Here is a 25,153-nt window from a genome sequence, read left to right as displayed (position 1 = left end):
TTCTCTTTAAGTAAAGTATCAATTTACTGTTAATATTAATACAATTACATCGATACAAAATTTAAAATCTTAGTAAACTTGTCGAAATAAACGTTAGTAGGCATTTATTGAAAAAGCTTTATCTAACAAATAAAATTTAACGTTAGTCTTTTGATACTTTAGCATTGAGGTACTACTGAATTACTACTTGTGCACATAGTGCTCTCCCCATCCTATCATATATATTAACTTTGGTTTAAATTTGAACGACGGACAGATAAATGGACCTCGCTTATATTAACGATGTTGCTTATTCATATTAAGCGTCACTCGTATGTTAAATTGCGTGAGCAATGGCATTCTAGTAATTCGTGTTGATGTGATGCGCAAAGGATAAAAAAACGAAAGTTGCCTTTGTTGATAAGAATCTGGCATCGATAACGTACAATTTAACATAGCGATTTTACCGAGTAGGTATTCTAGGTATAAAGTACTGTGCGGTTGTTTGCTACTTGCTATATGCTACATGCAAATAATATGAAATACATGACCAATAGGTTTCAGAGATGAATTATAGGTACAAGTTTTTTATTACGAGATTCTCAAAAAGAAGCGCAACATATAATGTAAATAAATAGGTAATGTACAGTACAGGTAAACTCATATTTATTGATTGCTGTGATCTTGTGTTGAAAGTATCTACACTACAATTTTCTTTAAACCACTTACTGTACATTTTAGTCAAATAGACTTCCTGATATTAACAACAAACCAACAAAACATGTCCAAAACTCTAAATTCATCAAATTTTTCTAAAGAGGTTCTTAATATTTTTATTAGAACATAAGTGAAATAGATTGTAACACTACTCTAGAGGTACATTTGCAGTCTATAATTTATACATCTATAATACTGTCGTGTTTCTTGTCGGAAGCTTTGAGTTTCTGTTGCATCTGAGTGAGCATGTCTTGCATTCGCCTTATCTGTAACAAATAATGATATATTTGTAATAAGGAACCGTGGCAGCAACAGTTTTACCAATAACCGTTTGCATCGAACATAGCGGTGAGACAGTGGCCTTATGGCGCACGGTGTGTAAGTTGTGAAAATATTAACTCTAAAATAGCTCGCTAGAATAAGCAGATTAATATTTTAATTATGCTTTTCGTAATAGTAGAGGTTTTTTAAATAATGATGCACCTCCTCATCCTTTTGCAGCAGCAGTCTGTCCGTGTCCGTAATTACTACTTCGCTATTGTTGCCCATCGAATCCCTCTTCAGTTTCCTGTAAATAAATATAATCATCATTAACTCAAAACAATATCTTTAGTAGGGTCATAAATTATAAATGTAAATCGTCAATTACTGCCTGTTTAATAACTGGCCACCTTATACTAAAATGAATTCTGTTTATAGGTGAATAGAATTTATTTTTAGCATACCTAGTTATTAAACACTGGCCATCAGTAATTGACGATTTACCCTACTGGGTTTATTTATTGTTTTGAGCCACTACAGAACGGGATACTCGTATGTTTTTCTTACTACAAAGTACAATCATCATCATCATATCAGCCCTTTATCGCCCACTGCTGAGCATAGGCCTCTCTTCCAGTACGCCACTTGTCCCGGTCCTGAGCTAATCTCATCCAGAAGTGACCCGCAACCTTCCGGATGTCGTCCACCCAACGAGCCGATGGACGCCAGGGGCTTCTTTCATTCGAAAGCGGCCACCATTCCGTTAACATTTTAGTCCACCTGCCATCACTCTGCCTAGCAACATGTCCCGCCCAACTCCATTTTAGTTTGGTAATGGCGAAACCAACGTCTTGCACCTTGGTGCGTCGACGGCGTGCGACGACGGTCGACAAAGTACAAATATAAACATAAGTCCATTTGTCGGTTTTATGACGGTGGAGATGACGACCTATGAGTAAAATCAATAATGAATTCGCTCGATCTGGGTCGAATTCCCATCAGACAGTCATCCCTATTCTTCATCTAACTGAGTTAGAGGTTGGAAGATAGGTAAGAACCGCCCAGAAAGGTTGACTGAGGTAGGAAATCTGCCGACTGTCAGTCCTTCTTGAGACTTGGGACTATGATCGCATGACATGAGTGCAATGTAAATAATTTTCCCGTCGTTTTGTCCAAAACCCTTAAAGTTTAAATCAGTATATAAAAGTATAGACTAATAAACTTCAGATTGTTGAGCATTAGACTTTTCGTTCGTCGCGACATCTACATAAGTGTCAAATAGCAGTACTGGTAAATCCGCTACTTGAAGCTAGATGTCGACTAAGATAAGAAGATAAGCAGCGTTTTGGTTACGCGCTGCTCAAGGGGATTGGCGGTCTTTTTAGGATGGCCGCAGACGCACGGAATTTTCCGTACGGAATGACATGTGCAAGCGAGACAGCGCTATGCATGTGGAGAGCGACGTCCCGTTCCCTCCTGTCATTCCGTACGGAACCGAATGAACATTCCGTGCGTCTGCGATTAGCCTTATATAAAAAAATGATAAAAGATAGTGACCCGCGCTCTCGCATGGCGTGCTGCGATATCTGCGAGATGCACTGCGCGCGGAAGTTCTCGTAGTGCACGTCCTGGGTGACGTCCTTGAGGTCCTGCATGTGCGTGGAGATCAGCATTGTGCGGAGCTTCGTGAAGTCAGAGTGCCGAGGGTTCTCCACTGGAACAATCGAAACAGTTTTCAAGATGAAGATGGATTCGTCTTGCTGCTTTAGGGCCATCCCAGCATCCCACACTAGCGTCTCCCGAGCGTTGGCGTCTAGTCAGTTCATAGAGGTAAAATAATATAGAGAGGAACTGGCCCCTCCTACGCATGGCATTTGACCGAACGAGATGCTCTTATGGAACTTTATTCAGTAGGAGTAGCAGTGAAAGCGCTATTATTGGTTGTCCTTGTCATAGTCAGGTAAAAAAAAAATGACGCTTAATACATTCAGTTTGGAGATGTAAAAGGTCCTCACGGTTTTTGGAGGAAAGGCTCTCCAAGTCATGGATGGTATAGAAAGGATGCCAATCTCTTATAGCAGAATTGTTGCAAAAGTGACCGCTTTCAGCTTTAAATAATAGTTCCTAATCTCTCCGGTGGCGCTAGTTAGGCTCTGGGACTGGGACATGAGTATAACATGAACCATATAAGGCAACAAATAACCCGACCAAATTAAGTAGGTTGTTTTTAGTAGTATTTCGGTGTATGGTGGCGCCGCCTAATTACTGTTTTTTGATGGACACTTTTCGTACATAGAGATTTGGCTCCTTTCCATGCTCCAAGTGTCAAAGAAATAATAATAAAAAAAAACTTAATGAAATGAAATGTATTTTTTAGTCAGAATATGGTAACTACATTGATGTGATCCTCAATGAAAATTAATACAAGTTCCATCATATATTCATATATAGTCTCACTTTTCCTTTCTGCCTACTTCTAAAAAGCCCTAAGTGACGTAGACGTTTTTTGTTGCCCACCGTTTTTATGGTGGATAACAATAAACCCGACCAAATTACGTAGGTTGTTTTTGGTATGATGTCAGGAATGTTAAAACGTGTTTTTAATTTTGTCGCATTGCGTATGTTCTGTCTCTCAGGGGCGCACGCGTATAAGCACGTCTATGAGTCAGCTCCATGGCTGATTGGTTGCTGCTCGAGCCAACGTAAAGGCCACTTATGCATACTTATGGGTGCGTCGCACAATGACCTTGGTGCGGTGCGATGGTGTGTTACGGCCTTTAGTGCAACTGCGCAGCGACGCCATGTTCCCTAGTAGATGAGTGAAATTAGCTAAAATTACGGCATAATTAATGGAAGACTTTTTTTAATTGGGATATGTACGTTATGGACCGAAGTTATTTTTCATCAACCCTCGCCATCTCTCCCCCCTCTGCGTCACCCCCCCCCACACCCCCGCAAAGGGCCCGAAACGCGGTTTTTCTCAATTTTTAAGGAAACCGTTCAAGATATAGAAAAAGTATGTAGGAACGAAGTGATCCTTAATAAATGTGCTATTAATCTCTTATACACACCACAGTGCTATCACTTATAGTTTTTGTGCAATCTGTTATAGGCCGGTCAGCACAGTTCAAAATGTATGAGAAATCTACATTAATTCTCACATTAGAGATTTTTTGAGATGTGATTACCTATGTTACAAATAATATATTTTGAAAAAAATCTCCACAAAATATGTCAATTATTTTTTATAAATCCAAATTATTACTAAAATAGAATAATAAACCAAAACATCAATCCCCACACTAGAGATTTTCTAATATGCTGTTCTCAAGCATATACTCATTAAGTATTTATATTTTCTTCCAGCTTGACACAGAAACCTGCCCCCAATAACTTTCGTTATTAAAAAATTTTTTTACATAAAAATAACAACTAATGTGTACATAAAAATTACATGTGAATTAAGCTCTTTATATTTACTATATTCTACAAAAAAATCTCTAACGTAAATGAATCCGTTTAATTACTATTAACCATTTTTGTTTCGAATATTTTTTTGTTGCTTATAGAAAATGGACACTCGACTTTTGTTTCACCTTCATAAATCTCTTACTCATGTTAGTGTAATAACAAAAAAATTCTCACGTATATGTAATATTGTATGGAATACGACCATAATAATTATTACGACGTCCAAGCTATTTAAATTACCCACGCAGACCCTAACTGACGGGTACTGATTCACTGTAGAGAACGTTTGATCGACTTCCATATCTCCGTCTCACTTCAATGTTCGCGGTAGACGATCGGTCCGCTTGAACTGCCGAGAGTTCGCGATGCGGTCGACCGTTAATTCTCCCATGACTAACTTACCCAGTTTCATCGGTACGCGTAACGATTGATTACGCATGTTTAATTTTGATTGCGCGCTTACTTAACACACCTCAGGCAAAGCTCCGATAAAACGCGCAATGCATACATTGCGGCATATATCTCACGTATGTCAGCTATGAGGCTATGACATAGCAATGACAGACAGTGGCAGTTAGTGCCAAATTAGAATACAGACTTTTCTACCAACCATAAAGTTTAGTGCAAAGAGAATTTTAAACTCCTTAGTGAAAACCTCACGGTTTGTGCGAAATTGAGCGTTAAGCTATGCTATGCTAATAATAAAGATGATGGTGTGATTTACGGAAATTAATAATAGATATAATTTATTTTATTGTATAATACATTCCCGTTTCATTTACACCCAATATTATATATTTTGCCGTAATCAAATGCGTTTATAATTACTGTAACCGTCTGTGTAGTACCATAAATAATATACGCGATGGTTTGTCCTCCGGGCCCAAAATCGATGATCCCCTTTGATTATTTATTTTAAATGAACGTCAAAATCCAGACAGAAAATTTGATTTTGACATTTAAGGCTACTGCCGTAGCAGTCGACAGCAATGTCGCGCTTCAATATTGCTGCAATCGACTGCATTGCTGCAGAAAACGTGAAAAAGGTCATTCAATTCAATGGGTATTAATTATGAGATGAAATGACGCAATAATGAAACTTTAGTAAATTAACAATATTATATTAAATCATTATTACATACTATTTTACTTCTTGGTGCCCAAATGAAATAAATAGTACATTTCGATGCTAGTGCGGAAAGTATGTCATTACTTCACGAGTACCGAGATAGGTATCTTGGCAAGACTCGGGACGAGTGAAGAATGACATTTCCGCACGTGTATCGAACGACGTTTTTTAACACAGTTGCGAAAAAATAATAAAAACAACAAGTGAGGAATAAAAACAACAAGTAAGGATTTTGTAAAAATTACAATGACAAATATTCTCATGTTGACTTGTTTTTCATTCCGTCAGTACAAAAATTTGTTTCTGCAATTAAGAGCAAATGAACAAATAATATAATATAACTCTGCTACTATTAGGGCAAATAATATAATTGATTTTGATAGTTTACTACTGTAAAATTAAGTTAAATTAATGCATGTCACGTTTGTGGTTTTAAATTCGCATTGTTTAGTTCTTTAGCACTAGATCTAGAGATAGTTTAATTGAATTGTACAAACAAGTCTTGTCTGAGCAACCATAATTATCTAATTTCAGTAGTGGAAACTGTTTTGGCTTATGTATGTATTTAAGTGTAATTATCTATATGTGTCATCTTTCGCTGTTTGTTTCCCATTATCAATAAAAAAAAAAAAAAAAAACTTTGGAAACTTAAAACGCTGCTTAGTAAGAAAAAACGCCTCTTTTTTGACAGGCGTTTCGGCAGCTATTCCTTTAAAGTGATATTTTCCAGAATGAACAATAAATGGGCTACATTGTTCATTTTTTATTTAGTGCAAATCGCCACACTGTAATTGTAACAGGGAAAATTGTCACAAAAAATTACATAACATTTAAATTTTTTGTAAACAACTCATTTTTTTTTTGTATGGAAAGGTCTAATAATTATTTCAAAAATGAATTCCTCGTTCCTAAATTATACGAAAATGATATATAAGTTGCCCTAGTTGCTAAGAACAGGAAGAAATATAGCATAGATTGGACTTGGGGAGCCGACCCTTTCCCCCCCTTTTGGGGGGCGTTACGATCTCGTGGCTACCGGGCTGAATCAGTTTTATTTGCCCTAAGGAACAATCAATCGTGCCAAGCGGCATCGCCTGAGACAAAAGTGCATACTCAATGCGCTTACTTACCACTATAATTTAATAATCAAATTAATGGGCCCTGGAGGGAAATTCTCTGAAAACCTTAAGTTAGCTCATTTTACTTAAAGGAGACATTCTTTTATTTTTAAAAAGAAACTAAACTGCATTTAAAGGTTTTTAATTTTTTTTTTCAATTTTGCTTGTCTAAAAATATTCTTGAGTACTAAATATTCGATTTTATGGAAATTTTGTACGACAGACGAGTGTAAGACCAAATGTTTCTTGAAGAAATGTTATCATTAACATTAACTGTATCGACTAGTAGAATAAAATAGGGAGTGTTTATTGTTTGGAATTTTTAGTCGGTTCGATTCCCAGGCGAGACAAGCGAATTTCAGAAAACCTTTGAATGCAGTTTTGTTTCTTTTTAAAAATAAAATGAGCTAACTTAAGGTTGTAAGGCACTTTCCCTTCAGGGCCCATAAAAAAATTCCACACTGTATATTCAGAGCACGTCTTATTCTCAACTGTTAGACCTTAGACTAATATAACTTGATCCCAAGTTTCCTTACAATTATACGCAATCGAGGGCCAGGTTCATACTGGTTTCATGTAGCGATGCGCTCGCTGACAAATACCAAGCGGTAGGAATTTCTGACGTTTGCGTCTTTTCACTCTCATAGCTCCCGCTACTAAAAGCATCGGATGACAGGATCGTTGAAAAGGGACAAACATATCGTTTGACGTTACGTTACTCTTCTCGTGAATTGTCAAAATTTAAAATTCGAAATTAGCTTTATAATTTGTCCGGGCGGCTATTCGAAGTATAACTAAGTGGACGGTCCTTACTAACCAGTAAGATTCAGATCAAGCATAATAGATAGTTGTAAGACTTCAAGGGTCTATTTATATCTGACACAGCATCCAGTATTCCAAACGTTTTGTGAATAGATATAAAAATTTGACAGCTATCATTTTTCATATAAAGACAGACACTTAATGCATTGAACTATTGAACCTTAACGCAATGCCATAAGCCATAAGGTATACTTTCCTAATATACCTTGAGGCTAATTCGAACTGTGTTATTAAAGATGTCATTTTTTTAATTTGCGTGTGCGTTTCGCTCGTACTAGTTAAAATATGTTTTGGTGCGAGCGTGACGGTCGGGCGAATGATAACAAAATGATATATTATTGACATCTTAAATAAAGTTCAAATTGGCCTCTGTGAATGCCTGGAAATACCGCATACTTTTTTAAATTTTATGCTGGAAATTGATTTAATTATCGAGAGAAAAATGAATATGTTATTCTTCCATAACTTGTGCAGTTACTGGCAAAAAACTAGAAATGTCCATTAATTGTGCAGAACATTATTTGCTGTTTGTTTCCAAAATCTTGCTGCTATTCTACAAATATAGTAGTGACTCGGGAGATTTTTAAACATGATCGATACAACTACTTCATAACCACCATAGTAAACTTTTCTCTCGGTGTGGGAGTTCCTCGGTCATGAAAAACTTACAAAATAATAATTTGTTACAATAAATCTATAATTTACATTATTGTCGAGAGATATTCTGACCGTGTAGTCGTATAAGCTTCATAACCCATTCTACGAAAAATATCTTATGTGGGAATTATTGTTTAAGTAGTATAAAAGATTTAAAAAAAAGTTTTATTTCTCAAAAACGGGAACTGATATCAAGTTGTTACTTTACAGACGGGTATTCAATATGATATAGAATTCACCCATGTAGAAAAATTTGAGTGTGCATTTAATGTAACTTAAATTTTATATTGACTCCACTATTACCAAAAATGCATTTTTTTAGCATTAAACTTTTTTTTCTTTTTTAAGATAACTTTTCTCAAAAAATACTCACGATACCGCCCAATTTTGTTTTATTTAAGTAAATAGATAATATGTTCTTTAAAACGAAGTATTATTTATGAAATAAAACTATGAAAACGGATTATATCGCGTATATTGAATTTATAATACATCCCGACGTTTCGAACTCTTTACAGCGTTCGTGGTCAACGGGTGTCACCCGAGTACCTAACATGAGTAACTGTCGCGGTAACCGAAGACAATATTACGAAGTATTATTTATTATTAAACCCCTTCATTTGACGATTTTATGCCATTTTGAAAATACATCCTCGTCAAACATATTCAAAGTCAGCGAATATCCTTATTAACCACTTGTCTGTATGAAACGGACCCTAAGCGAAATTCATACCTAAAGCACAACCCGAGGGTGAACCCACGATTTTCGACCACCACATACATATGAAAAGTAATGAGCGAAAGAGATACAGATAGTTGGATTTTGCTGTTAGGACACTCTTTACGAATGGGAAACGTAAACATTTCAAAAGTTCCCTACGTGTGTCTAATGTATATGGTTCCGTGGTTACTTTTTAGGTTTCCGTACCCAAAGTGTAAAAACGGGACTCTATTACTAAGACTCTACTGTCCGCCTGTCTGTCACCAGGCTGTATCTCATAAACCGTGATGACAACAAGTGCGCTTGTTTTTTTAAGAAATTCAGCACCTGAATAGATATTCAGGTCAATTTGGTATAAATTCAGATATTCTTTGTCAAATAAACTGGTCGGAATGTCTATCCTACCTATTCATAAACTTTGTCTTAAACTGAAAAGTCCAGACTCAAGGTTTGTCAGAGAGCAATGGAACGCAGCATGCTGGATGTTCGTAGACGATACCAACCGAGCATATTACATATAAACACCGCACAGCGATCCAAAACCGGTATTGTGGATGTGGGCATGAAGGTCGCAAAGCTATAAGTGGGCTAAATGGGGCTGGGCAGGGCACGTTGGCCGAATGAACAAACTAGCCACATACTGGATCCCACAGGATGGACCTCGGAGCAGAGGAAGACCAAAATAGGCCATCTCATATTTAGAAAAGAAGTGGGAGTGTGCATTGGACAATTTGGATAGGACTAAATATGGATTGTATTATCGTCCGAATTAAAGGATTTTTATTTTTATTTTATTTTTTATTTTTTTATTTAAATAGCGGAGAGAGGAAAGGCCTTTGCCGAGCAGTGGAACACTCTTATATATGTATAGGCTAGTAAAAAAACACACAAAATAGGTGACATAGACAATATCTAAATTAATTCCGTGACCATAGGAGGTTCAAGTGCTGAATATCTGAAAAAAAGGCATAGAGCATGTCGGGCCATGCTCATTGTAGGGCTCCGTAGTTACCCGTCCGTCACAATGGGCTGCCTTGAATGGAGCCTATTAGTAAGTAACAACATAACATAACAGGCAAAAGGGAGTAGGTGCATACCTTCGCAACGCTTTGTACATAGGTACGTCTTTTTACTAAGAAGGGAAGTTTTAGCGATAAGTCAAAAACGACTTTTCATTGAATGTCTTTCTACAGCTCTACATTCACGATATTTTTTTTTTGTTTTGAACCCATGGTTCAAATGATAGACTTATGTACGAAATGTAATTTGATATTTACCAGTCGCTTTTCGGTGAAGGAAAACATCGTGAGGAAACCGGACTGATCCTAACAATGCCTAGTTCCCCCTCTGGGTTGGAAGGTCAGATGGCAGTCGCTTTCGTAAAAACTAGTGCCTACGTCAATTCTTAGGATTAGTTGTCAAGCGGACCCCAGGCTCCCAGGAGCCGTGGCAAAATGCCGGGATAACGTGAGGAAGAAGGGGGTTCAAATGTTAGAGGCACACCTTTTGTTTTCTTCTGGTGCGATTACTTCCGAAAAAATATCAAAAGTAACTACAGACCCACAGACACCATGCATAAAAGAGTAACCACAGTCCATAGACACACACGTACCTAAGTACCCACTTTTGAAATGTTCACGTTTCCCATTCGTAGAGAGTTACTGTCGCTACAAGCAAAAATCTACTATTTCTATCTCTTTCGCTCTTATAACTTTTCATGGGTGTGGTAGTCAAACATCGTGGGATCACCCTTGGGTTGTGCTGTATAAAATTCGGTCAGGATCCGTTTAATACACAGTCAAATGGTAATACACAGTTTTTTGAGAACAGTTATCTTTAAAAATACGTTAAATGCTAAAAAATTTGCATCTTTGGTGACAGATTGCACAAAAACTATAAGAGATAGCACCATAGTGTGTATAGAAGATTAATACCAAATTTATTAAGGATCACTTCGTTCCTACACACTTTTTCTGTATCTTGAACGGTTTTCTTAAAAATTGAGAAAAACCGCGTTTCGGGACCCTTGCGCGGGTGGGGGGGGGGGGGGGGGGTGACGCAGAGGGCGGAGGGGCAGGGAGGGTTAATGAAAAATAAGTTCGGACCATAACGTACATATCCCAATTAAAAAAAGTCTTCCATTAATTATGCCAAGTTTTCCATACATTTCGTTCCAGAAGCATCGTATGCGCTGACTAGACGCCGATGCTCGGGAGACGCTAGTATGGGATAGCTCTTAGATAGAGGGATAAACAGCTTGTGTAATAGATACCTAGCTGATTGATGATAGAACAAATATTTGGTAAAAACTGCCATGATTAATGCTTAGTTTTTAATTTTAATTGTTACTAACCATTATGAGACTGTTGTCTTTTAAATAAATAAAGAATCATTGATCTTTGTACCGATTGTAAGCTATTTGAAGATTTTGGTTTCTATAAAATTCTTATCTTTTGTTCTTTTGTGTATCTATGACTGCGGAGAAATTCCCTAATGAGCTTCGCCAGACGTAATTAACTGTTTCCTGCGTCTAATTTCAAAAGGAGGTCGAGTGAAATGTCAGTTTATATATATCTCACAACTCCTTAAATGTTTGACAATTGTATTGGATGTTCCTGTGTTAATCCTTCAGATGTTTACAAACAAGGCTTGTCATTGGCATCGATACATTTTATCTTTTTCTTAGTAGCCTATATTGCGTGACGCCCACCTCCGACATGGTGTCAGTTGCTACCGCGAGTGGCGCCGCTTTCAGCTCGCGGTTCTCCTTTGAAGCCTTCACTTTTCAGCAGCGCAATCAATATTGGACTCTATTACCGCGTGAGAAGACAGCTATTACAAAAGCAAGAAATATCTACCGTCAACGATGCCCCAGGGGTACTGGCGGCCGCGCACGCGCTTGCCGCCCACCTCGAGCACGGTGTCGGCTGCTACGACCGCGAACGGCGCCGCGGCCTTCAGCTCGCGGTCCTGCTGCTTAAACTCTTCGTCCTCGTCGCTATCGCATTCCGGGAACTGATACACCTGCACAATCATTCATGGTATTTCAAATAAGTGCATCACCACAGTTGTGCCGAATATTCCGAATGTAAGTAGTAGTAGGTACTAGGTACCTCAATTCCGCACGGCCCAAAGACTTAGTACGTCGTGACATATTTTTAGTGACTTTGAAGTTACAGCACTTTATTATAAAAGGGCATTTGGGGTCATCCATTAATTACATAACACGTTTAGGGGGGGGAAGGGGGTCAAGGAAATGTGACATGTTGTGACAAGGGGGAGAGGGGAGGCACAAACTTTGTGACGTCACTACCTTATTTAAATTATTTTATTCACTGTACAGTTAAATAACAAGTTTTTGGAACGATAATCGTTTTTAATCGTTTAATTTTCTTTCCTAATCTGTTTTGGCTTATAAAATTACTAATATTTCTTTTGTCAAAAATATTTTGATAAAATATTAATAATAGTACTTAATTCGATTTGCCGATTTCATTGAAAAAATCTGACGTCACACCAGGGGGAGGTTTTTGCAAGATGTGACCAAGTGTGACAAGGAGGGGGGAGGTGTCAAAAAACCTCTAGATTCGTATGATGTAATTAATGTGGTTTCTATTGCGGTTCAACGGGGAAACGCAGCGAGCGTGTTGGGAACTTTTGCGCCTGGAGTGACTCGGGGTGGGTTATTTGATTAGTGGTTAACTATGCTGCTTGTGCTTTTTTTGTTCTGTTTTTTTTTGTTTTGTAATTAAATAATTTAATTTAATAAAAAAAAATTTTGTTGCAAACTATCTGTATTAGGCTAAAGTGGCTGTCAATTAAAAATTTGACACTTTATTTCTTTATATTTCGGTTGATGTTTGAGTGTGCAACTAAATCATGTAAGTACTACGTGTTCTTTTAAATGAAGATTAAAGCTTTCTTTGATTAATGGATGAACCCTTTATTATCTCTTGCAAATATGGCACTATCAAGAATGACCTACCATACCATTTTACGCGTTTTGTTTTGATTTGGGTACAAGGTACAACTGTATTGTAGATTGGATTTTTTTTTGTGGAAAGTAAGGGGAAATTGGAGAAGGTTACCACCATTAGGGCCGATACAGACGGACTGCAACCCGACTGCAATTTGTATGGGAACTGCACGGCGACTGCAACGTCGGCGTGCAGTTCCCATACAAGTGGCAGTCGGATTGCAGTCCGTCTGTACCGGCAATTAGGTAATCCCTTTTATTGAGTCTTAGGACAATTAGTAAAAATTCGTGGTTTGAAATATTTTTCTGAAATAGTAGGTATTTATACGATTGCCATTCGTTTGTTTTTAGTTATTCTGTTCTACGATATAAGTAAGTACGTACTGTTGCACCATAACGTAGTTCATTACAGTTTCTCAATATTACGTTGCATTGCATTCAAGCTATTCCACCCACGCGATGGATGCTATTGATGCTACATCAATAATGTGGGAGTGAGTCAATCACCTACGGTTGTAGAACTTCGTTGACTTCGTTACGTATACGTTCAACCAACGCAGCTGGCCAACTTTATTGTCACACGTGCAATAGAGCATTTGAGAGCAAGTTCGGCCTGGCCAGCCACATTAGGGCTCACGCTAGACAACGTCCATAATGTTTATTAAGGGTCGCCGACATCGAAAACGATGAGAATATATATATATATATATATATATATATATATATATAACGTACACGTATCATATTAAGGATATTTATTTTATTTAGCCTTAAATTGCGTAGGGTCACAGTACTAGTTGATTTATTTATGGATTTACATAAATACGATTTAATAACTTAATTATCATTATATCGTGTCATATATCAATTAAATGAAAGGGTTTATTGTGAGAATCTCAAGTATATATTTTTTATAATTTTAAGAAACAGTTTAGAAGTTATTCAAGAAAATATGCAAAACATGACGATCCCCCCCCCCCCTTTATCTCCGAAACTACTGGGTCTAAATTTTGAAAAAAATACACAAAATTTGTTCACTGTTTAAACCAATTTTCCCAGTCTAGTAAGATAAGTAAAGTATATTTATAAGTTAGTAAGTATTATTAGTTGTAATTTCGCACGCCATGCACTTTACGCAGTTTCTGGAAACTTGTAATTGGCTCACTGCTTCTATGTTGTCATTGTGTGATGTACGGAACCCTTAAAACGCGAGTCCGACTCGCACTTGGCCGGTTTTTAAGCTTACCTACTTTAAAAATGTCATACATTTATATATGTAAATGGGTTCAAATATTGCGCTAGTACCATATACAAAACTGCAAGTTCATATTAAACTTAAGAAAAATAAAAATAACGATGAGCCTTTTTTCGTACCTTACATACACTTCGTAATTTAATTTCAAACTAGAGTGTATAATAAACTCTAGCATAAATACCTATTTAATCATTAGGTTGATCATAGATAGAATCATAGGTGTATTTTTTTAGGTGTAATTGAAACTTATCTCGCTAATTGTAAAACTTCCATGAAGTTATTGTAAGTTTTTGATATTACTAAGAAGTCAGCTGACGCATTAAATTAATGTATTTCTGGAATGATTTTAAAAAGCAAACCTGTATCTGATGATCCTCAAGGTCAGCCAGTATTCTCGCTTTAAGCCGTTTGACTTCTGCCGCCGTCAACGAATCGGCTTTCGCTATCACCACCACGATGTTCACTTTTCGGTGAAGTCGTCTCATCATCTCCATATCCACCTGCCTTACACTGCAAACAAACATTATTCTATACCAGGAGTTCGCAACCATTTTTACGTCAAGACCCCTTGGCTTCATAGCCCTCTTTTCTTTATAAGGGATTTCTCACTCTTTGTCATCTCACTATTAAATTAGGTCCTCTTAGTAGGACGCGTCCCAGTAGTTTTAATTTCCTGCATATTTATACCAAATTATCGAAATATTAACAGTTTTTAATAATCCACGGTTAGTTTCACTTATATTGACCGGGACGCATCCGGGTGAATATTGAGAGCTCGAAAACAATACAAAAGGTGATCACGGTCCATATCCCGGTCAATATAAGTCTATCGAAATGTTGTTGACGTTGGTAGGAATTCAAATGATATAACTGACATAACCGCACCCCGTTTATTGTTTATTTGCAATTTAATGAGCTAGTATATTATTATGTATTGAATGATGCAGACTAAAAAGGTGTCGCCCGCTTAGTTTGTTTAAAAATATGTATAGTTATCGAACGATGTTATATGTCAGTCATGTCACACAAGTGATATACTACCGTTACCACATAAGGAGCACGTATGCTTCCGCAATGCGTCTTGTTATCGCTATGTCCATGAACATAATGGTTGACCTAATAAACCAGAAGATTGCCGCTTTTGTTAGATAGTCTAGCGTTGGGTGTAGGAATGTATTGGGGATGGGAATGGAGTAGAGTAGGTTACCCAAACCGTCCAGTACAGTCCGTCTGTCCGCCAACATCCCAACAGAGGATAATAGGATATAGGATGAAAAGAAGAAGAAGAAGTACCGAGTGTACCTAACTTGCCGCCTACGCCTTATCAATTAAGAACAACAAGAAGAGAGTGTAGGTAAATCTTTTGGCGCGGAATTGTGGGAATGTAACCGGCTGGTGCCGAAGTATTTAAACCTATTTGTATTTTTGTTCAAAATAACGAGTTAATTTTGATGAATCTAGTAAGAAACTAGAATTATGAGAAAAAAGACAAATCTTAACATCCTTAAGAATGATTTTATTTTGGAATAATTAAAAACAATGTGAAGGTTGCATTTTTTGGATTCGGTTGATTTTATCGGTTATATATCTAGGTATCTGTGGGAGTATATTAAATGCATACTAATAAATTCATACTGAGATAATGAATAACAATATTCCTAGAGAGAAAGCGTATCGAGTCTGATTCAAGGATAATGATAGTGAAAGGATTTAATGGAGCAAACGGCCCGACTGGTAAAAGCGCCTGCTCAATTTGCTCTTTCGAATCACTTGCCTCATTACACACAATACTGAATGCATAGTTGTTTTTCTTTTCCTCGTTCACGTAACAGTGTAATGGTGCTCGCAACAAAGGCTCGCATCAATGGCGCCTCGCCTCCTCTAAAGAAATCGATTCCCATCTTTAGCAAGACATTGTTATAATACTGCACCTCGGGAAAAAAGGGACTAATTAAAGCTTTTATTAATCTAAGAAGTAGGGCAGCTTAGCGAGGGAGGTTTCTTCGCCTTGCAGAAAGAGTTGGTCGCCATTCCTCTATAGTAATCGCTGTATTATCAATTTAAAGAACAATCTTGGACAAATCTCACACTGCGACCTTCTCGTAAGATGAGATGAACCTTGCAGTACCTGGGTGTGATTATAGTTACTCGCGTGTGATATCCCTGCAGTTTCATGTGCCCAATCATTTTATCATGGGTCGATATGCTAATTTCCTACCGTACCCATCAGTGTTGCAGTGCAAGTGGATAAAATCTTGTCATTTACATCTCACATACCTACTCTGAAGGTAGTTAAAAATAAATATTATGAATTACCTGTGAGCCCATGGTGGGACGAAGTATAAGCAACAATGCACTCTATTGTCCTGCATGTGTCGTCGGTTGAGTCCGCTCTCATCTGTGAAGTATTGCCGAAACTGCTCGTCGATGTAGCCCGAGCAAGTTCTCCACGAGTCTTCGCAGTTAATGGCGTCTCCGAAGCCTGGCGTGTCGACTATAGTCAGACGCAACTTGACGCCTCGCTCTTCTATTTCCATCGTTTTCTTTTCTATAGATGTGGTTTTCTCTATCCTATCTGTAACAAAATTGCATAATTTGATAGATGATTAGACGTACGTTTGCGGTTTAAAATATTTTGATAGAAAGCAAAGTGAGTGTTATTTGACAAAACAAAAGACGGATTGTAATTTAAGTTTTACATAACGGCTCGCAGTTACCTGCAAATTCCCCCAACAAATATACTTAAATATCATACCGTGTCTGTCTACTGCAACGGTATGAATTTATTATGAACATTCTACATCAGAGTACTCATCATACTCCAGAGTAAGTTATATGCACCCATAATTTAACACTCATGATCATGACTGTACAGGTCTCTCAGGAAGAGGCTGTCGATCAGCGTCGATTTGCCGAGCGCCGACTCGTCAACTACCATGAGCGTGAAGTCGAAGCCTCGTTTCACCGACTTGCGGTGCACCTGCTCCGGCAACAATTAAAAAACACTTCTTAACATGAACTAACCTTGGACGTCTGGTATTTTCCGACCCTTGTACAGGTCTCCTAGGAAGAGGCTGTTGATCAGCGTGGACTTGCCGAGCCCGGACTCGCCGACCACCATGAGCGTGAAGTCGAAGCCTCGCTTCACCGACTTGCGGTGCACCTGCTCTGGCAGTGTTGCAAACCCGATGTAGTCGCGCTCCCCGCGCTGACGTTCTGTTGACAATGGCAAAATTTAAAAACAATTAAGTAAGTATAAAATTAGTAAGCGAGGACGTCGTTGCAATTAGTGATGATTGTTCTCGGAAATATGTTGTTTTCAGTACGGTGTCGACAATTACTGCCAGGCCTAGTCCTTGATTAATTATACCTAATTGTAGAGCAAGATCCGCGCCCTTCAGTCAATTTATATTTTCGGCTCTACATTGTTCGGGATGGTTTCGCAATTAAGCAAGGAAACGGCTCACAACAAGCAAATACAAATTTACATTGAGAGTAATACAAAATCCTTCATTCAAAGATTTTTAAGGCTTTGTCCGCTAAAAAAACTTATTTAACTACTAATAGGCCTCCCAGTACCCTGTTTGAATCCAGCGAAGTAAAAACACAGATATTAATCGTGTTGTCGTGTAAAACTCCAATACTCTGAAAGGTTGTTATTTACATAACACTCTTGCATATACATAAGAGCAAATCATTAATCGAAATAGTTAAACAACTTTAACACATCGTTATCAATAGCTTTCTCAATTAAGAAGACATCAATAAAATTGTCTCGGTGATACGTTTAGGCCTCGAAAATAAACAAGCGTCAAGTATTTTATTAGCATACGCCCTAGATACAATTTCCTGATAAATTATACCTAGCTATTTAACTTTTTATATCTATGGATGTAGGTATAAATAGGTATCTCAGTCATACAGTGAATACAGTCATCATTACCTCTTATAGATAACTTAGATAAGATATGCTTCAATGAATTTATGATTGGCTAGATACACTGCATTGTTTTTCATAAAAACAACCTCACCTAACTTTTAGTAAGTATTAGCATTATAACTACAGGAATTCCGTGTGTAATATCCACAAATCAACACTTTCAGTCAATGGAGCAATACCGACGTTATTGTACAGTCGAAGGCAAAAATATCGATCTAGACAAATGGCTCAAAAGTATGTGAACACGACTTTATTGTCTAAGGTGTAAGAGCGTACACATATTTTTGAAACTTTGGGTATGTATGCCCTTGACTGTACCTAATAATTCATGTGTATATTACAGAAACTAAGCATTTACGAGATAGTGTAAATGAATGGAAATTTAAATAAGTAACGATTTTTTCCTTTTTCTTTAAAGTTTGCCGACCTCTGACCTAGCGCATACATTTCTAGTTTGCAACATAGCCCGTTGCATCTCGTCCCATTCTCAAAAACAAAGAGACAGGAAACATGTTATCTGGTTCACAAAGCATGTCTGGGCTATCCTTCGTATAACTTGACTCCGACTTCAAGTCGCCATAGGTCAAACTTATATTGGTCCATCTAATCGGTGGTGTGAAATAGGACTCAGACTAATTGCATAGCTTACCGAGCATTCCACTTGGCGAACCAAGAACTGTAACCTGATAAAATATTCGGCGATTTCACTTATACAGGTTGATATGATGTGCTCTCCAAGCATGCGCATAAGGGCCCTGCCCATTCGTTAAGGTAAGTACTAGTCGTAGACAAGTGGGCCAACTGGCCGTCCGCGGCGGAGTGGAACACGACAGGTTCCCCTAGCCGGCCTAGCCCATCGTCCAGGGACGCGCGTGCCAGTATCGGACACAAGGCACAACTAGCGGAAGCGACAAACGTGCCCGTCAATCAGCTGCGCGGCTAATTCAATATGATGCTAGTGTCCAGTGAAATTAAGGTCACTGGCAGCGCGCTTGCAGCAAGTCACCTACGAATATGGTTAGACCGAATAGATTTGGGATTTTTGACAGTTTATTGAAATATACTTGCTAGTTATGCTATCAAACAAACAAACACAAATCAATCCAAGCATATCCTTAGATTTACGAGTTTTTGATGTGCAAAGAAATATGTGTCATTGTTTTTCTTTATTCATAAATTAATATAACAGAAAACAAAAGCCGGTATACAAAACCTAGCGCCACAAAGACTAACTCTATTAAGCTCAACAAGTAGAGATACTGTAGGTTCTGTGGGTCGCGTAGACTTGACGTTTTTAGACTAATGACAGCCGCCGGAAATCTCTGATTTTCTAATACATGAAGATCAGTAAAAAGTTACCCCGTGATAATAAGCTCGTTGAAATAATCTGAGTTGTTACGTGACACTCCCACGGCCTGAGTTAAATAAGACAATAGCTTTTCATCTTTATACATGTCATCGTATTTTCATTCTACTCATTCTATCTAGCGCACTCTGATGAAAAAATTCAAGCACTATTGTATTTGTATTGAACAAGAAAGGGCCATTGTTTATGGAAGAAGATTTCTAAACAATGACAAATCATTCACTTTGCTTACCTACTTGTTGAGGGAAATCGTCGGGCCTCAAGTTTATTTTTTATTTACACCGCTTAAGCTTAGAGATAAAAATGTCTATAATATAGTTAATCCGCTTAATATTAGGCCAAATTTCATGTTTGCTTTATCTTTAGATACACATTCTGTGTAAATTTGATTTGGCTTTGGGATTTCAAAGAGAAAGATTAAGAGTATTAAGACATATGTTTATTACAAAATTGAAGAACTAAAATTCTTCTTCTTCTAGGTAGTTACGAGTTGTTATGACTTGTTTACACAAACTAAATGAGCAAGTTTCTAAGCGACTGGCCCACTGGCACACTACGTGCTAATTGTGATTTTCCAAGTAGGTACTCGGAAAATCACAATTAAATAGCTACTAGCAAATTCAATAATTTATAAAAATGAAGTCGGTTAAATATATAAATAAATAAATGTTGGATAATTATTTATAATTAATTGTATCTAACATAGTTTTAAGTTCCTGCATGTACATGTTCGACTAACCTGTTATGGATTTCTGTGGTCCGAAATAAATGATTTTTATTTTTATTTATTTATAATCTTACACAAATCGACCTATTAGTCCCACAGTAAGCTCAATAAGGCTTATGTTATCGGTAGGTACTTGACGACGACATATCTAATGTATATATGTAGGTACCTAAGTATGTAGAAAACATACAAAACTCAAAAAAATATGGAAATCAAATAAAAATTGAAGTATTATATACTAACGACCCGCCCCGGCTTCGCACGGGTAGTTCAACTAATTTACACAAAACCTTTACAAATTACAAATTATAAACCTTCCTCTTGAATCACTTCATCTATTAAAAAAAACGCATCAAAATCCGTTGCGTAGTTTTAAAGATCTAGGCATACATACGGACAGACAGCGGAAAGCGACTTTGTTTTATACTATGTGGTGAAGTAATTAGGTATAAATAAATAGACTGAATCAGATAATTTTAATAATTCCAATATTTAAAAAAAAACAAAGGGTACGCCAATAGGCGATTTGTTATGGTATTGCTGCCGTTAGGCCGTTACTTACGAATTTTTATTAAAGTCGAGATCTGGGTTCCATGGTTTTTCTCTCCTTCGTTAACTTTTTCCGTATTCAGATCTCTTTTGTCTTTATTGCTCATATTGATATCATAAATTGCAAATGAATCGTTCTTTTCCATTATGTTAACTATATCTGGTTTTTCCAATAGATGTATTTCTAATGAAACAGTTCACTGGGTTTTATTTACGTGTGGTTATTGGTATTAATCATTTTTGTAAGCTTATCAAAAATGATCTCACAACACAGATACGATAATCTATCGTAAAAAAACGCGGGAACTCGTTGCGCTCGGTTGAATAGTTGGTAAAGGGGGAAAAGATAGTTGACTGTAGTGATTGGGTGCGCGGGGTTCGAAAATTGTCGCGTAAATACGAGGGCGGGAAACGCGTGGCGCGGGCGGCGCTCGGTCGACGCGGTGTCGGTGCAACGCGCGCGCACTGAACTGACTGCTCGCGCGCCGCCCGAGCTTCATCGACCGGCGCTTGCGTCACTCATTCATTAGCTAACAAATTTAATAACTGCTTAATTTTACCCAAAATACTACTGAAAGCGGATAATGTGTAGGATAATATTTGAACAGGTACATTTTAAAACAAAAATAACGGTAACTTTATTAAAACAAAACATTACGAAGCTTAGGAGAGCGTTCGGCGGCGCTCGGCGTTTGCTTTTTGTTTAGGTACATATTGTACAAATAAGATAAGAAATTTACCGTTACTGACGTTTAACCCATTTATAAAAGTAACTGGTACAATGTGTTAGATAACAACATGTACCTATCTAATTCCCTGTAAAGAAAAAAGTTGCAATTTTACTCTTTCGAGGATTCTACTATTTTCTATGTTTAGAAATTGTGCAATATTCCGGGAAGTCGCCTGTTTATTAGGGCACCGTATAAAATTAACTTCATGATGGTAATAAAAAGTAACTATGTAAACTTTATTTCATAATTCAGCATCGCTCTGCTATTCTAAGTTCGCACAAGTACGCACAATTAAAAAAGGTAGAGCTAGAGCTACAAATTAAATTAACAAGTTGACAAGGAGTTACCTCACCACTTGTTGCAACAGTAAAAGAAACTAATGACATAGGTAGTTAGTAGCAGATCATAGGTTAAAGGTGCTTACGGGGGTCTTCCCAAGCTCTCATTTTGTTCAATTGCAAGACGCGGTTGAAGCATCTTACCATCTTCCGGTGGCGGTGATGCAACCCTTCTCTCAGACAGCAGACAGTAGGTATGTACATCGAAACTTTTCAAAAACGCCCTTGTGTCCAAGACAAGACAGTATAAAAGATCTCACTATACCTATATATTATTCAGTTACATTCTCGGCAAGAACAGGTCTAGTGGTCTCATTTCTGTTTTATAGTTCAACGCCTACGCTCATTTAGTTATTCTCTTGACCCTAACCCGTAGACATTTAGTACAGGCAAATGATGATTTAAAATAACTTTTTAATACAGTTGCTCAAAAAGTGGTACTTTTTGTGGCTGCGTAGCGTGCGAGAAGCTCAATTTCTCTAACTAGTGCTTTTTACTTTTTAGTTCCAAACTATACTTTCGAAACGCAGTTAAAATTGAATATAGCGCGGAGCAGGTACCAGGGCCTCATGAGTTATGAGGAGGTGTCGTTGACCAACCCGCGCCGGACCCGCGGCGGCCGCGGCCGCGGCCGGGGCGCGCACGAGTATGAAGGTATCGCGGGCTGCGGCAGCTCGCGTACCTTAGCTGTATAGGTACTTTTGGTTTTGGTTTGGTTTGGTGGTATGATTCTACTAATGATATATTAATTTATTATTTTTTCGCAATTGTATTAAAAAACGTCGTTTACAACACGTGTGAAATGTCTTTTTACCACTCGTACCGAGTCTTGCCACTCGCTTTCAGCTCGTGGCAAGATACCTCGGTACTAGTGGTAAAAAGACATTCTTCTCACACTAGTTGTAAAATGTACTATTTTATACCTTACACCTACACAACTAAATATTTTAATGACACCTATCTGATAAAGTTTATTCCAAGATAATTCCGATAATACATATTTATAAAATTTTACTTTTGTTTATTTATCGGTTGGTTTCATTAAATAATTAGAATATATTACAAAAATAAAACGATTTTGGTATACCTATGCGATAAACGATTTATTACAATGCGTAAATAAGTCATACATTTGTTATAAGTACCAATAAGTTGTGCCTAAAAAAAACAAAATAACAATGAAAAAGTTTAAAATGGTACGAAATATGAGATAGGTAGTATTGGTAGTATGAAATACAAACTGTAAGTAACTGTAAGTATGAGTTTCGAGGTTCCGGTAGCTTCGGTAATTATGAAAACAGCGACCAAAGTAATCACCTTAGCCAAACTGTAAGCTCCAACTATGGAAACCAATTATGCCAAACAAAAGATCTGGGCGAAAATAATGGCGCTGAAAAGGGCACTTCCCATTCCTTTCATTCTCTGGAAATGAGAAATCCTTCAGCTATAGAGCTCAATTAAAAAATAGAGAGTTCTATAGAACTACTAGGAATTACCCGCTGAAAATGTTGAAATTAATTAACGACACTTACCCATCGTCATGTTGTGTAATGAGGAAGAACTGCTGAAGGTACTAAGGGTAGACTATTTATGAAAATTTTAATCAATATTCATAATTTATATTTCAGTTTCCTCAAAATGTACGTCTTCATTGTTTCTACGTATTGCTTCTGTTTTTATTCTGCATTATTAATTTACTAACATTTTAGAAAGTTTTCTAAACCGATCGATCAATTTCACACAAGCCACTGCCTTGTTTCCGAGAGTCCAAGTTCAAGATTCACTCGTCGACGACTTTCAATCTCCTCGTCCATGGTTATTATAAATTGCGCAATTCACGATAGATTTTCACCAAAACAAAACTGCAGTTACAAGTAGTATCAAACATTATTCTACACTACACATCTAAAACGATAGCGAAATTAAAGTCGCGCGACACTTAACTAAATATCACGATACTAATCCTAAAATTTGTATAATCAAAAACAGTAGAAAAATTCAAGAAAATAAAATCACATTGTTTGTGCGCCGTGCTGTGCGTGTTGCGTTACGTAATGTGAGGGTCCCGGTCCGGGCGCGGGCCCTCGCTTTGCTCCCCGCGCGCGCGCGGGAAATCTGCACCCTTCGCAAAACGATTTATTCTACTCCGACTCATCAACCCAGCGTAAAATGACCCTAGGAATCATTACAACTATGCGTAGCCGACGTTCAGCTTTATACTGGTCAGCTGGTGGTAAAGCGTTATGAATGGTCCGGGCCCAGCGCACGCAGCCCTCTGGAATCGATATCCTCGAGGCACCTTAGTACGCCTGCGCGTACCTCTTGCCCTTCTTGCTCTAAATGTTATACTGTGATGTTTCTATGTGCATTTTTCCTTGCCCTACATGCATTGCAGTAGGTACGCCGCGCCCCAGTAAGATTCAAGGTCGTTCCATGGCATCATTGTACATTTACACCACACCTATGTAGGGGACTTTTACACATTTTACGGTGTTGGAATATCAATAATCCATATCATCTCCGCCTTCAACAAAAATTACAAAAGAGCTCAAACGTACCTATTTAACTTATTTTAATTAGCCATTTTAATTACATACTTTAACCAATACTCATATAGGAGCGCTGGTAGCCTAGCGAGGAGCGCTGGTGGCCTAGCAGGAGCGCTGGTGGCACGCTGGTGGCCTAGCGGTAAAAGCGTGCGACTCTCAATACGAAGGTCACGGGTTCAAACCCCTGCTCGTACCAATAAGTTTTTCGGAACTTACGTACGTTGATATACCATTCGCTTTTCGCTAAAGGTAAAAAAACATCGTGAGGAAACCGGACTAATCCCGATAAGGCCTAGTTTACCCTCTGGGTTGGAAGGTCAGATGGCAGTCGCTTTCATAAAGGCCTACGCCAATTCTTGGGATTAGTTAATTGTCAAGCGGACCCCGGGCTCTCATGAGCCGTGGCAAAATGCCGGGATAACGCGAGGAAGAAGAAGGAGACTTTACTCAATACTCTTTTTTTTATTTCCTGGATACGATACCTATGCGAGTACTATCGAAGTATCAGGATTATTGAAATGAATAGTTAGTTAGTTAATGAATATGTTCATTGTGAATAAACGATTTCATTCATTCATTCATTCAATCAACTCTACTTTATCCTCAAGCTCAATGGTCTGAATTGGCAACGTGTAAGAACCGTCCACAATTAATAAGACTCAAGGAGTGCAGAGCAATAAAAAAAACCAGTCAAGTGCGAGTAGGACTTGCGTTTCAAGGGTTCCATGCATCACACAAGTTTTAACAATATTTTTATTTTTGTACACACATTCAAGATACTTGTGGAGTTTTAGGAAGCATGCACAGGTCGGACGCTCCGGGCCTTCAGCTCTACGCGGGGCTCGGC

General features: G+C 37.8%; 1 protein-coding gene across 2 annotated transcripts; it reads right to left on the bottom strand.

Annotated features, from left to right (window-relative positions):
* On the bottom strand, positions 1–23,837 carry LOC134746148 (septin-2). 2 transcript variants are annotated; one of them, XM_063680444.1, is made up of 8 exons: positions 23,290–23,837; positions 17,131–17,322; positions 16,423–16,681; positions 14,466–14,616; positions 11,734–11,899; positions 2,515–2,671; positions 1,180–1,264; positions 1–962 (listed from the first exon to the last, which is right to left on the bottom strand). In XM_063680444.1, exons 1-8 carry the CDS (start codon positions 23,297–23,299, stop codon positions 876–878), a joined length of 1,107 nt encoding a protein of 368 aa, XP_063536514.1. In that variant the 5' UTR covers positions 23,300–23,837; the 3' UTR covers positions 1–875. The 2 variants fall into 2 exon arrangements, with proteins under 2 accessions (XP_063536514.1, XP_063536513.1); XM_063680443.1 differs by lacking the exon at positions 23,290–23,837 and adding an exon at positions 20,702–21,174.
* Between the last annotated feature and the right edge of the window lie 1,316 nt (positions 23,838–25,153).

The sequence above is a fragment of the Cydia strobilella genome, chromosome 12 (assembly GCF_947568885.1).
Source record: "Cydia strobilella chromosome 12, ilCydStro3.1, whole genome shotgun sequence".
NCBI classification, from domain to species: Eukaryota; Metazoa; Arthropoda; class Insecta; order Lepidoptera; family Tortricidae; genus Cydia; species Cydia strobilella.
The sequence above is the reverse complement of the archived record's forward strand: the minus strand, read 5'-3'. Positions and strand labels throughout refer to the sequence as shown.

What these genes read in the sequence shown, in the direction of transcription:
- LOC134746148 (XM_063680443.1), bottom strand. Translation starts at nt 20,834, where the DNA reads ATGGAAAAGAACGATTCATTTGCAATTTATGATATCAATATGAGCAAT. An exon ending in CTCGACTTTAATAAAAATTC is followed by an intron (nt 17,323 to 20,701) that starts GTAAGTAACGGC and finishes CATTGTCAACAG; the next exon opens with AACGTCAGCGCGGGGAGCGC. An exon ending in CACGCCATGCGAGAGCGCGG is followed by an intron (nt 1,265 to 2,514) that starts GTCACTATCTTT and finishes ATTTATTTACAG; the next exon opens with GAAACTGAAGAGGGATTCGA.